Source organism: Protopterus annectens, chromosome 10.part0, assembly GCF_019279795.1.
Source record: "Protopterus annectens isolate FY-2018-M chromosome 10.part0, PAN1.0, whole genome shotgun sequence".
In the NCBI taxonomy this organism is placed as follows: Eukaryota; Metazoa; Chordata; order Ceratodontiformes; family Protopteridae; genus Protopterus; species Protopterus annectens.
Window position 1 is genome coordinate 1,237,934,799 of NC_056744.1, and position 13,124 is coordinate 1,237,947,922.

Here is a 13,124-nt window from a genome sequence, read left to right on the forward strand (position 1 = left end):
AAAATTAATTTAAAATGGGTGGCGAAAGCCAAACACACTCTGGCTAGGCTTATAAATGCCCTAGGGCAGATAGCCTAGTATGAACCTATGAACCTATGAACCTCCTTTATGGAGAGGTATTACATGTGATATTTTCCATATTGATGGGATGCTATGGCGTCTGCAGCTTTTTGCAGATATTCAGCAGGGAGGAGGTCAGCAGCTAAAGTAGTAGGTTTTAGTTTTTTGATTAGGGCTTGGATTAGGGGAGTAGGGACAGGTTGAAAGCTAAAGGAAAGTTGAGTATTGGGTAGGTCAGGGCTGGGTGTAGTAGCACTGGAGTTTGTGCAGATGGGAGTGAGATGGGTAGCTAGGGACTGGATAGTCTCTGTAAAGAAGCTATTGAAGGTGTTTGCGATTTCTACTGGAGATTTGTTAAGGGCAGCTGATGGGGTAGGAGTGGTGGTGTGGCCTGGATGGAGAAGGTTATTTATTCCAGCCCAGAACTTTTGGGGTTTGTTTTGGAGTTTCTGTAGCAGGAGGGAATAGTAGTTTTTTTTTTTGTCTAAAATGATAGATTTTTTAATGTCGTTCCTTAACTGTCGTTATCTGACTGATCTAGTGGGGCTTTCGTAACATGCCAAGTGGCCCAGGCCTTATCTCTGTGTATGATTTTAATTTTTGTATCTTTTGATAGCCATGGTGCAGTTTTTGTTTTGGCTTGGATGGTGTGGGTAGGCACGTGTGAATTAAGGATAGTCAGGGATTTAGTGTTAAAGTAATCCACTGCCTCTTCTAGAGGAAGTTAGTTCAGGACTGACTAATTGCAAGCTTTGAGTTGTTTTTGGAAATTGTCAAGGTGAAAGTTCTTATTGTTTCTTATTGTTTTATAGGTGGGCTGATGGGGATTGTCAGCTTTGAGCCTAATAATATAGGTAAGGCAGTGATCACGTAGATCATCGGGTAGTGTCCCTGGCTTGTATATTTGGGGGTGGCCATTGATAAGTATCCAATCTAAGATACTTTCTTTGCCTTAGTTTTTACTGAACCTAGTGGGGGTGGAAATGGTTTATGTAAACCCATGAAGGTGTAGGACATTCAAAGGAACAGGTGTTCCAATCGATGTTAAAGTCACTTAAGACTATGGTTTCCTGGGGATAGTTGCAGGATAACCAGTGTAGGATGCTTTCTAGGGTATTAACATTTTTACCAGGGGGTATATAGATGCAGACTATATATCTACATTTATTTGTATTTATTTGTAATTTGGTGATGAGAATTTCTGCACTGTTAACCTGGGGTGGTTGCTGGGTGTCATTAGTTACTGTTAGGGTGGACTTATATAGCACAGCTTCCCCACCACCCTTCCTTGAGGTCCGGTCCAGTCTAAGAATGTTATAACCTGGGGGTATTACTTCACTGTCTTTAGTTGTAAGTTTAGTAAACTTCCATGAACAGTCATGCAAAACATCATGTACTTAAGCTTTTGTATGCAGTCATGACCTGTAAGTTCTAGTCTCATTTAACTACAAGTTTTTCAGCATTACAATGTTGTAATATAGAATGAGTTGCATCCATGATTCATTAATTATGTATCTAAATCTTTTCACTAAATTGTATGACTCTGTGTTGTAAGTATTAAAAACATATATGTTTGAGACTGTATATGCATGAATGCAAATGTGTTTAATTTAAAACTATACTGAAGTATTAATGTGTTGTTTATGTTTTTAGGTCAGCTAGATTTCTACTTTCACTGCAGTGGACATGGCACATTTAGCATGGAATCTTGTGGCTGTGTCTGTGAAGAAGGCTGGGGAGGCAGGAACTGTTCGGAACCTCAGTGTCCACTGAATTGCTCAAGTCGTGGAGTATGTGTGGAGGGAGAGTGCATCTGTGATATGGATTTCAGTGGAGAGGATTGTTCAGATATTCGCTGCCCCACAGACTGCAGCTCTCATGGGCTTTGCATGGATGGTGAATGTATCTGTGAGGAGGCTTTTACAGGCAAGGACTGCAGTGAACTGAAGTGCCTGAATGATTGCTCAGATAGGGGCAATTGCATCAATGGTACATGCTTGTGCCATGACCCTTATGCAGGTGAAGACTGCAGTCAGAGAACATGCCCAAACATGTGCAGCAGTAAGGGACACTGTGAGCATGGAGTCTGCTTTTGTGATGAAGGGTATACCAGCGAGGATTGCTCTGAAGGTAAGCAATGATACATAAATGTTTACATAGGTGTTGTAAATATTTGATGCATATTTAACAAGCTATACCACACCACTTTCAGTTACTGTTTAATAATTGTAGAATTGCTCTGAAATGTATCTGGTATACAGAAACTTTGCTTCACATATTGTGAAAGAGTGTTTATGACATTCAGTCTCTTAACATTGCTTACCAGCAAGGACTCATACAGTTTCAAAAATGGTGTTAAATATCTCATAGTAAAGTAATCAGCATGATATGGATGGCCATAGAAGGACACGCCCAAGAGTGTAGCCTAGGCTACTAAGGTTTGGTTAATGAGCTCATTCTCCGATGAGGCAGTGGGGGGAATTGATATTTTGCTAGTTCTCTTGTCCAGTGGTAAAGGAGTGTGAATTCAGCCAAAGAACAAGCTGTGACTGTTGGAGACCAATAGACCAATGATACTAGTACAGAGGTGTGACAATATGGCATACATTTGGAGGAACCAGGCAGGAAAGTGTATAAGGCATTCATAAAAGCTCTCCACATCTGCCCATATGGCTGCATGCTAGGAAATGCTGATCTGATTTCTAGAAACTTTCACCACCTGGCTGCCTCTGCTTAGGATTTTCATAGTCTAAGACTGATGTGATGCTGCTATGATCCAAGGGTCAACCCATATAGTTGTCAGGGTCGGTTGGGAAGATGATTTTGGAGGGACTCTAGAACTATGGAAAATGGCTGAGGTGGAAATGAAAAACAATTTAATTATCAAGTAATCAAGGTAATATGGGATTAAGTTCCTGTGCCTCAAACCAAGAAGCTTGGCTAAAACCTTTCACACTTGCTTGTATAGTCTGAGCTCTGGAGTAATGTTCTTTAATTCCTTATGCTTACAAATTTTAATGGAAAAATGATTGTTTTGGTAGGCTTGCATAATTAAAATAATCCAATACATAGTCAAGGGATATTTTATCACAGTTTGTAATGAAAGCTATTCCTGTCACTCTGCAACGAAGTGCTGTTTATTCTTTTGCTTTGTAGTCCGTTGTCCAAATATAAATGGTTTTTCCAAAGCAGAATTGCATGCAAAATTTATCAAGACTTTACACTGCGCTTCAGCAGCGATCATGACAGTTCTACTGTTTTTCTTCTAAAACAAAGAACTCTAACAAAATTTGCATACTGAATTGTTTTGTACTCTGATATATAGAAAATGTCTGAATGAAATGTGTATGATGAAACTGCACAGATTGGAGGGGGCTTTACCTACATGTACCTTTTTTGATGGTTTAATGAGACTACTAATGTAAGATTTATTATAGAGGAACAAAAAATAATAGGTTTATTTTTACAGAAGAATATTTTTATAAAAACAGTTTCTTTTAGTGAGTACTGTAAGATCTTTTTTTTCAGGCAATCTTTGAACATAATATAAAATCAGAACACATTTTCCATATATTGCAGGCAATTTACCTCACAACTTCCCCTTGTACTACTAATGGGGTCCCCTTCAGAGTATCGAAATTGCAAAACATCGAAACTCTGATCATCGAGGACCAGAGGATTGAAGTTCTGCAATATCAAGCTCAAAAAAAAATTAAATAAATAAAATAAAATGTGGAAACTTCTAATTTAACATTTTTGCAGGGGCCAAGCCCCCTGCACCCCCCACATGCCCTGCTACTTAAATATACCAGCACCGAGATCACACTACAGTGAAGAGAATGGTACCGTACAGCATGGAATGAGAAGTTTACCATTCTCTTCACTGCAGTGCAATCTCGGAGTTGGTATATTTAAGTAGCAGGGGGTGTGGGGGTACAGGGGGCATGCACCCCTGCAAAAACTTACAAGAAGACTTTTTATCTTTTTTAATTTGTTCTACTTTAAAGTTCGATGTGGTAGAACATCAATCATCTCATCCTCGATGATGTGTGGTTCAATGTTCTGCAACTTCGATCATTTGAAGGAGACCCATTTAATGTTAGCCATATCATTTTTGCAGTGTTGAAAACTCAGCAAAGTGTTTATATCATTTTATGGTCTATCTTGTATGTAAGTATTAATCGATCACAGCAAATGGTGTTTATTTAAAAGTCATTCAGTATATGTGAACAAACATGTTTTTGTGAATATATGCATTGTTGTTATTATAAATTTTCTCATAAAAATGTTCCATAGAAACACACATCACAGCAAGTCATAGTTGCATAGCATCATAGGCTCTTACTCTGTTGATCTGTGGGGAGCGTAAGAAGCCTAGCCTTAGTCCCATGGTAGTTTTTAGCCCTTATATTTTGTGTTCAATTAATCCAAAGATGGGCAAAACAAGGATATATTATAGCAATAACCCACGCGTAATGCTGGATTTACCCATGGTTGGCGTGGTTTCGCCCTCGGGACCAAACAAAGCCAACCGTGGGTAAATCCAGCATTACCCACACCCAGAAGTGGGTTATTGCTATTATACAATGACATTATTTAAGAAAAAAAATAATTACTTTTCTTAAATAATGGCATTGTATAATGCCTCCTTGCTGCCCTTCCGCAGCTGTCTGGTATTCCGCGGAAGTTCTGATGTACTGCGCATGCCTACGCAGTACATCAGAGCTGTGGGCAAAAGCAACGGAGAAAGCAAGATCTCCATTGCTTTTTACTGTTCGCTATGTTAAATGGGTCTAACATAGCGAGACAGCTTTAAAAAAAGCAACGGAGAATCTCCGTTGCTTATTTTAAAGCTGTCTTGCTATGTTAAACCCATTTAACATAGCGAGACAGTTTTGAAAAAAGCAACGTAGAAAGCAAGATCTCCGTTGCTTTTTACACACTGTGTCGCTATGTTAAAGGAGTTTAACATAGCGAGACAGCTTTAAAGAAAGCAACAAAGATCTCCATTGCTTTTTTTAAACCTGTGTCGCTATGTTAAACTCCTTTGACATAGCGAGACAGTGTTTTAAAAAATACTTATACTAATGGAAAAAGTCCGGGCGACCGGACCTTTTTCCATTAGTATAAGTCGATTTACAACGTGCACACTGGCCAATCAGTGTGTATGTTTTGGAATATTAATGGAGGGGTCATGGTATTATATTCATTCATCCAAACTATGTTAGATTTGGGTAAGAGAAGCACTTTGATTCATGTGGAGTGTAAGATGGTTCCAGAGACGTTGAATTCTCTGATATATTCCTATCCCACCGATATGTTCCATTTGTGATACTGAAGACTTTGAGAACCTCTGGGCAGGTGTTTATGCCATCGTTGGACATGCAAATGTGTAATAGCTCGAAGAGGCTAGGGTATGCACAAGGAAGAGGTTGACTCTCACTGGCTTATATGATGCCAAAAAGAGGGACACTGCTTTAAGACAGTCCACTTAGTATTTATGAATTTAACTTGTAATTTTCTTAGTGAGGAAGCATTCTGGTTATTCCAGTTTGTGACAATGTTTGGACAAATACATACTAAAAAGGGCATTATATTTGATAACCAGCCTAACATCCATGAACCTGGATGCCATACTTTTAGATATAAGCAGTGTGATGAAAAAGGACTTCCTTACCATAGTAGATACGTGGTAATCAAAGAATAGTTTGTTGTTGTCATAGGTTCCCACATCTTTGACTACGAGATACATTTTCAGAGGTGGGTTGTTAATGTGATAATTACAAGAGGAGTCATCCCTGTAAAGCACATGATTATACTTTTCTTGGCATTTAGGTTTAGTCCATGGTTTTACACCAGCTATTTGTTTTAAACAGGCCTCTTGGAGGATCACAGTGTCATCTGGAGAGTTTATGATGGCACTGAGTTTCCAGTTATATATAAACTTAGTCAGCCACAAATCCTTAACATTAGCTTTTTCTCCAGAGAAGTACATGCCAAAGAGGACTGGTCCAAGAACTGAACCCTGGTGTACACCACAAGTGACATGTCTTTTGGAGGAGGTAGAGCTGTCCACCCTTGTTTTCCTGGGATCTAGTTGTGTGCCAATTTGCTATCCAATAAATTATATAGGGATTTAAATTTAGCTCTGAAAGTTTATCTATGACACCTGAGCATGGAATGGTCTTGAATGCCTTTACGAGGTCTAGGTGTGTAAGGTGCACTGATTTGCCTACACCCATTGCTATACTAACTTTTTAAAGAAGAAAGCCAGGCTAAGTAGGCAGGAACTGCCCTTAGCAAAACCACAATTGTTCAAGAGCCTGTAGGTTACCTATATCATTATTTATTAAATCCATAGTGATCCTTTCCATAGCTTTACAGATTAGGCTGGACAGGCTTGAGGGTCTATAATTACGTGGGTTCATTGAAGCCCATCTATATTTAAGAGAGTGATTGTTGCTGTCCTCCATTTATCCATTATGAAGCCTGTTTTGAGGCTAAGACTGAATAACATTTGTAGGAGAGAGTCTGAAAAACTATGTTTCAGGCTAACCAGTAGGCAGCCTTGCTGCATTCTCCAGCCCCCTTCGGTGCCTTAGATAGCTCTTTGAGGACTTGTTCTCAGAAGAATGAATTGGGTGTAGATGCGGGTATGTGATGTGAGAATATTGGAAAGGAGAAGGGGTTAAATGTTGAGCTAAACTGATCTACTAGTAGACTGAAAATGTCCCCAGAGTCTGAGTTTGTGAGGTCACTTGCTTTTATCACTGTACAATGCTGGGCATTGTTTCCGAGGTTTTTAACATAGCTGAGGAAGGCTTTGTTGTTATTCTTCACCTAAGTGCTTATATCTGGCTTTGGTAATGTGATTAGGGTCTGGAGTTCATTGCTGAATTTAGCAAGAGGATTTTTGTCATCTTGAGAGTTAAATTTATTTTGAATGTAGTGAGATGTTTCTTTTATCTAACTTATTTATATTACAATTCTATAATATGGTTTATTTTTGAATTTAGCATAATATTTATTTCTGAGGGGGTAGATGAATCTATGCAGCTATCTACATTTGAATAGAATTTGTCTGTAAAGCATTTAGAATATGCAGTGGGATTGTCAAGATGGAAGGTTTTTTTTTTTTTAATTTCTCCAGGTCATCACTCAGTCTTAGTAAATTAGCCACTCTTTATGAATCTCTGAGGTCTCTCTCAAGTTGTTTGATATGTTTAGACAAATATCTGCCAGAAGGTACATAAAATACAGTAATGGGTTTGATGATATGCGCAAAGGAGAATTAAGATGCCTTTGGAAATTAGATAAGCCAGTTAAAACGCTTACCAAAGTACTTTGGAGTCATGATGGTCAAATGCTAAGGAATTATCAACAGGAATGTCTTGATACCTTATAAGAGAGTCTGATTGGAAGACTGTATCACATATATAGTAAGTGAAAACGTTTTGTTTACCAAATTGTACCAGGCTACATTTTTTACATTTAATTTGATGCCACTGTCCTTGCAGCAATTGTTAACACAGTGTAACCCATTCTGGAGAAATTCTGAGTCAGTTGAAGATTGAATAACAATACCCAAGTTAGAGTCACTTGCAAACTTGGCTAGCTATAGGCCATGAGTGCTGGTCTGAATGTCAAAGAAATACATGCCAAATAGGACAGGGCCCAAAACTGAGCCCTGTGGTATACCACTGGTAACATTTTTGCTTTCAGAAGTGGCACCTGTGACTCTAACCAAATGGTTTCTGTTAGAAAATGAGTTGGCTTTCTTCTGCATAATATAAGGATTTATATTCAGATTTACAAGTGTATCAATAATGCCTGCATGGGGAATAGTGTCAAATGACTTCTCCAGGTCTAGATATGCTATATGCACTGTATAACCACTATCCTCTGTTTCAGTTACTTTTTTACAGAAATTAATGAGGTTAAAGAGGCAGAGCCTTCCTTTGATAAAGCCAAATTGATGATTCCAGGGTAAAAGATTTCCAATGTACAGATTCATGAAGTCTGAGATAATTTGCTCCATAGCTTTATATATGAAGCTAGTGAGACTAATGAGTCTATAGTTACCAGGGTCCATAGTTGTGTAATGGCATTACAATGGAATATTGTTGTAAAATTACAGACCAAAAGGTCATAGGCAACATTACCACTATATACTCTGGCAGGAAAGCAGGACAGTTGTCAATACTCATACTACTCTACTGTCCATGATTTTGTCACATAGATTTTGATCATACCACCATAAACTCTTTCTTGTAATGCATTGAGGATTACAGTATGTCAGTAATACCAGTCGTTAAATGTTTATACACAAATACATGTTGGTGCAAAACTCATTCTAGTAGCAATGCTAACTGAATTAGGGCAATGAACTTTAGAGTTACGTTTGTACTTCTCAGTGAGGTGTAATTAAAAAGCACATATTATGCCATAGAGAGCTGTAGGTTTAGTAATTATTTTAAATAATTAGTAAACCTATAGACCTTTATAGCAAATAAATGTGCATCAAAGAGAGGTATGAACATAAAGCTGAATATCTGTTCTATTTTCTGCTTCAGCAAAAAAGCAAAAATGACTCTTGCTGGAGTGTATAATGGTAACCTAGACCGAGTCCAGAATGTAACTGATACCCCACAATCAGTATTTGCCTATATGATTTTTCTCAGCTCATAAATACAACAACAAAATATAACAAGCCCTCCTCTAAGGCCTCTCCTACTAAGTACAGTAATAGCTATAACTTTGGAACACCATTTGACCAGTTTTTCTAACAGGCTTCTGTGCAATCTAGTAAAATATCAAGCATACTAGAATGTTCATAACCTATCCAGTTTTAATGTACAGTTTAATTTCTATACTCAAGAATATAACTGACATGTGTTTAAAAAATCTTCCTCTAGACGAAGCCACCCTTGAATTTAATAAAACATTTGCCAATATACTGAAAGAACATGTTCCCATCAGGAGAAAAAGGGTTAAACTTAATCCAACAACATCACTTTTTAAAATCAGTAGGCAACTAATGGTGCATAGAGACAAGGCTTGGAAAGCAGGACACACTAATAAATCGCACAAAAAACTTCTAAACTACAGACAGATAAGAAAAAAAACAGACAAACACAGTATAAGATATAACAAAAACTCTACAATTTTAACTTACAACAGGCACATCAAAATAATCCTAAAAAATTCAAGTCATTAGTCCAAAATCTACTGAACCCAGGCCACAGTCAACAGCCCTCTCCCTCCCCAGAAGGCATTTCATCAACAGGCACTAATAACTTTAACAAATACTTCCTTCTATCTGTAGCCTCACTTATTAAAGACAATCCCACCATCAAATCAACTGACATGCATCCACAAAACCTCATGGAAGCCCACTTTTCAGACAAACCTATCCCTACCTCCAGCAAAAGAAAAATCTCCTAAAACTAAAAGCTCTGCTGCAGACAACCTTCCTCTTGAATTCCTAAAAATTGCAGCTGAAGCTCAGTCATGTCCAATATCTATACTAATAAACAGATCCATTCTAGACTCTTATGCCCCAGACATTTGGAAGAAGGCATACATACTTCCTCTTATAAAGGAGAACCCCCTACTGACTACTGTAACTTAAGACCAATTGCCATTCTGTTGCCATTGTCTAAAATATTATTAGAAAAGTGAATCCATTCTCAGCTACTGTAGCACTTACCATAAACAATCATCTTTCCCCAACACAAGATGGTTTTCATCTGAACCATAGCATCACTGCTGCCATCCTTCTGTTTGCTGATGCCATTAATAAAACAGAAATACCAGAAATCTAATATATTCCTTATTCCTAGACCTGCCACAGCATTCAACCCTGCATGTCACCATAAACTGTGATTAAAACTCTCCTCCTCTTCCCTCCCCTGGTTTAATATCTGCCTAATAGATTCAAAGCCTTCAATTGGCAGCACAAATACTGGTCACTTTTATTTATAACTGTAGGAGTAACACAAGGTTCCATGTTTGGGCCCCTCCCATTTAACATATTTATAAATGATCTATACACTGCTTCTAAGCATGCCTCTTATATACAATATGCAGGTGACTCTACACTCATCTGCATAGCCTTCACCCTACAAAAATTTCAATAAATTACTCAAGAATCCTTTGCATCCATAGAATCCTGGATAGACAACTGACAGCTCCTACTTAAGCCCCCAAAAAACAAACAACTATGTTTCATCCTAAAACATTCTCCCAAAGCAAAACTTTTGTCAAAATCACTTCATTAAATAACACCCTGATTCAACAGCTCCCTAACACCAAACCTTTAGGAGTCACTATTGATGATGACATGAAATTTTACCTACACTTCCAAACTGTTATTAAAATAAACACAAAATGCTCGGCAACATATATAGAACAAAACCCTACCTAACAGACAAAGCTATACCAACCATAACGAAAGCCAACCTCTTACCTACCCTACTGTATGCCTCCACACTCTTTACTAACCTACAAACTTCCACACAAACAGTGCTGGAATAAAGTTACAATAAAATAACTAACTTTTTGCCAAATCACCCATTTAGATCTCATCACTATTGAACCCTTAAACAACTGAACTCCCACATCACCTCCACTATAGTCAGCTACTACTATCTCATACTCTAATATACTACCCTAATATGTATCCAAGACTAAAAGGCATGTGTCAACACTACCACCCTGCCAAAGCTCTCCTCTCTAAGGGTCAACTCCTTCTCTTCATCACTAAAGTGAAAAATGCATCAGGAGCCTCCTTATACTCAAACTCTGTAGCTACCCTCTGAATGACCTCCCACATTTGCTGTCAGACTTCTTGAAACCAGCAGGCATTACGAATGCACCTAAGAGAACATATTTCAACAAACTGGCTCTGAAGCTGTACTCTCACTTAATTGTCCTTCTATGACCTCAAGCTTCAGCATTTTATTATAACTCTTCCTGAATTGCTTGGCAGTGGGGCTCAGACATTTGCTATGGTTTCAAATGTACTTTTCTCATGAGGTATTTTTCTGTACTGTGCTGTATTAAACTGGTTTTACCAGGCCATTCAAATAATATATCTTCATTTTTGAGGACAAATTCACTTACCTCTTATTTCTGAGACATGGATGTCTTCCTTGTTGTGTTAGACCCCATTGCCTACCAGCCATCATCCCCCAGCAGTCTATCCTGTCCATTTGCTCCTCATGAGGACAAGCACCGACCTTAGTCCATTCATTCCACTCTGAGGTGAGAGCTGATCATGGAGCCGTCATTCAGGCAGACATCAAGGTCTCCCCCCACCACCACCATGAGCTACTAACACCACTTTGGGAGCTTCTGAGGGATGTTGGTTCTGTGAGAATTTGGGAATGATTCATGCAAGCTTTCTTATGTGACTATCCCCAACCTGTGTAACTATGCCATGGCAGCACATCCCCCTGGCCCAGACTCCATGGGCTGTACCACCTAGAGATCCTGATGGGTGTTTCCCAAGCATTGAAGCAAGCCATCTACCTCTCCCCAATATGGTTGAACCATATGCCACTCACCCACACTTTCCTACTCTACTCCTTCTGGCTCCCTGCCCATTAATCAAATATGGGTTGTCTGGGCCTCAGGAATGTCTCCTCTGTTTTGACGTAGGAAATTTTGTAGGGATCTTAGCTTATTTTGCAAACATGATACAGATGCTTTAGTTTCTCTCCAAGGTTTCAGAACAGTTATATGCTGTGACTGTTCTGTTTTCTTTTCTTCCCTGCTTGTCTCACTTTATTATTCACTTCATTAACTTTTTTCAATAACCTCAAAAGTTCCTTGTTATATTGCAGGGAACTTATTAGGTACTAACAGCAATACTTTATTCATGGTTTGCCCCTTGCCCCAAGATTCTCACTACACCTTTCTAAACATACTGGAAAATATTAAGATACAACCAAACACCTTAATACTTGGTAATTTCAACTACCCTGCCATTAACTGGGAAAACAACTCATGTACCAATACCTTTGCCCAACAGTTTTTGGAATACATAAATTCCAATGCCCTGGATCAACTAATCCATAGTCCCACCAGGTTTTCCAATATCCTAGACTTGGTCATTACCAGCATGGGAAATCGTTGCTCCACACCTATGGTCACCCCCTCATTGGTCAGGTCTGACCATAAGCTAATCACCCTTAACATCCACATCCCACCCCACCCCCCAGTAAGGAAACCTCCATAAAAAAACTTCTCCAAAGCCAACTTCATGCTACTCAAGTCAGAAGTGACAAACTTCATGACACCCATGCAGATGGGAACTGAAAGTTTGACTGCTGAATCATACACAAAGGCACTGTACGAGCACATCCACTCATGCATGAATCGTGCCATCCCAAGTAGAACCAAGATGCTCTCCTCCAAAAAAAGGAAGCCAATTTGGTGGTCCCTTGCCATAAACAAACTTTACAACAAAAGAAAGAAACTCTTGCAGAAAAGAGGAAAATACCAGGATGCAAAAAACTCCCTCACCAGCCTCAGTAAGAAGCTGAGATCCCTCACAAAATCCTCCAAAGCTAGTTACGAAAATAAAATTGCCAAATATTCCAAAGACAACCACAAGGCATTCTATAACTATGTCAAGAATCTAAATGGAAATGCTCAGATCTGCTCTGCACTACAACAGAATGGCATTAAATATACTGATCACAAGGATATTGCTAATATCCTGGCAGATCAATTCAGTGCCACCTTCACCCCCCTCTCACCCCCTAAACGGCCCATCTCAATACCAGAAGATTTCCAAATTCCAGTAATAATGACCACAGAGGTAAAAAATGCACTCTCCAGAACTAAGAATACAGCATCCCTGGGACCAGATGACATCCCAGGCTGTGTACTACATGAACTACAAAATGAACTGGCACCTCACCTAAGTGTCATGTTTAATCATAGCCTCACCTCAGGCTTCATGCCCACTGAGTGGCACACAGCTACACTTATCCCACTCCACAAGGGGGGATCCACCTTGGATCCCAGGAACTACTGCCCCATCAGTCTTATGAGCC

General features: G+C 39.0%; 1 protein-coding gene across 3 annotated transcripts in view; it reads left to right on the forward strand.

The window, feature by feature from the left end:
• Positions 1-13,124, forward strand: part of TNR (tenascin R) — a 5,843,683-nt gene that overhangs the window by 4,732,174 nt on the left and 1,098,385 nt on the right. For all 3 annotated transcript variants that reach the window (XM_044085960.1, XM_044085961.1, XM_044085962.1), the window contains exon 11: positions 1,714-2,190. In XM_044085960.1, coding sequence (XP_043941895.1) covers positions 1,714-2,190 — 477 coding nt within the window. The remainder of the gene's footprint in view (positions 1-1,713; positions 2,191-13,124) is intronic.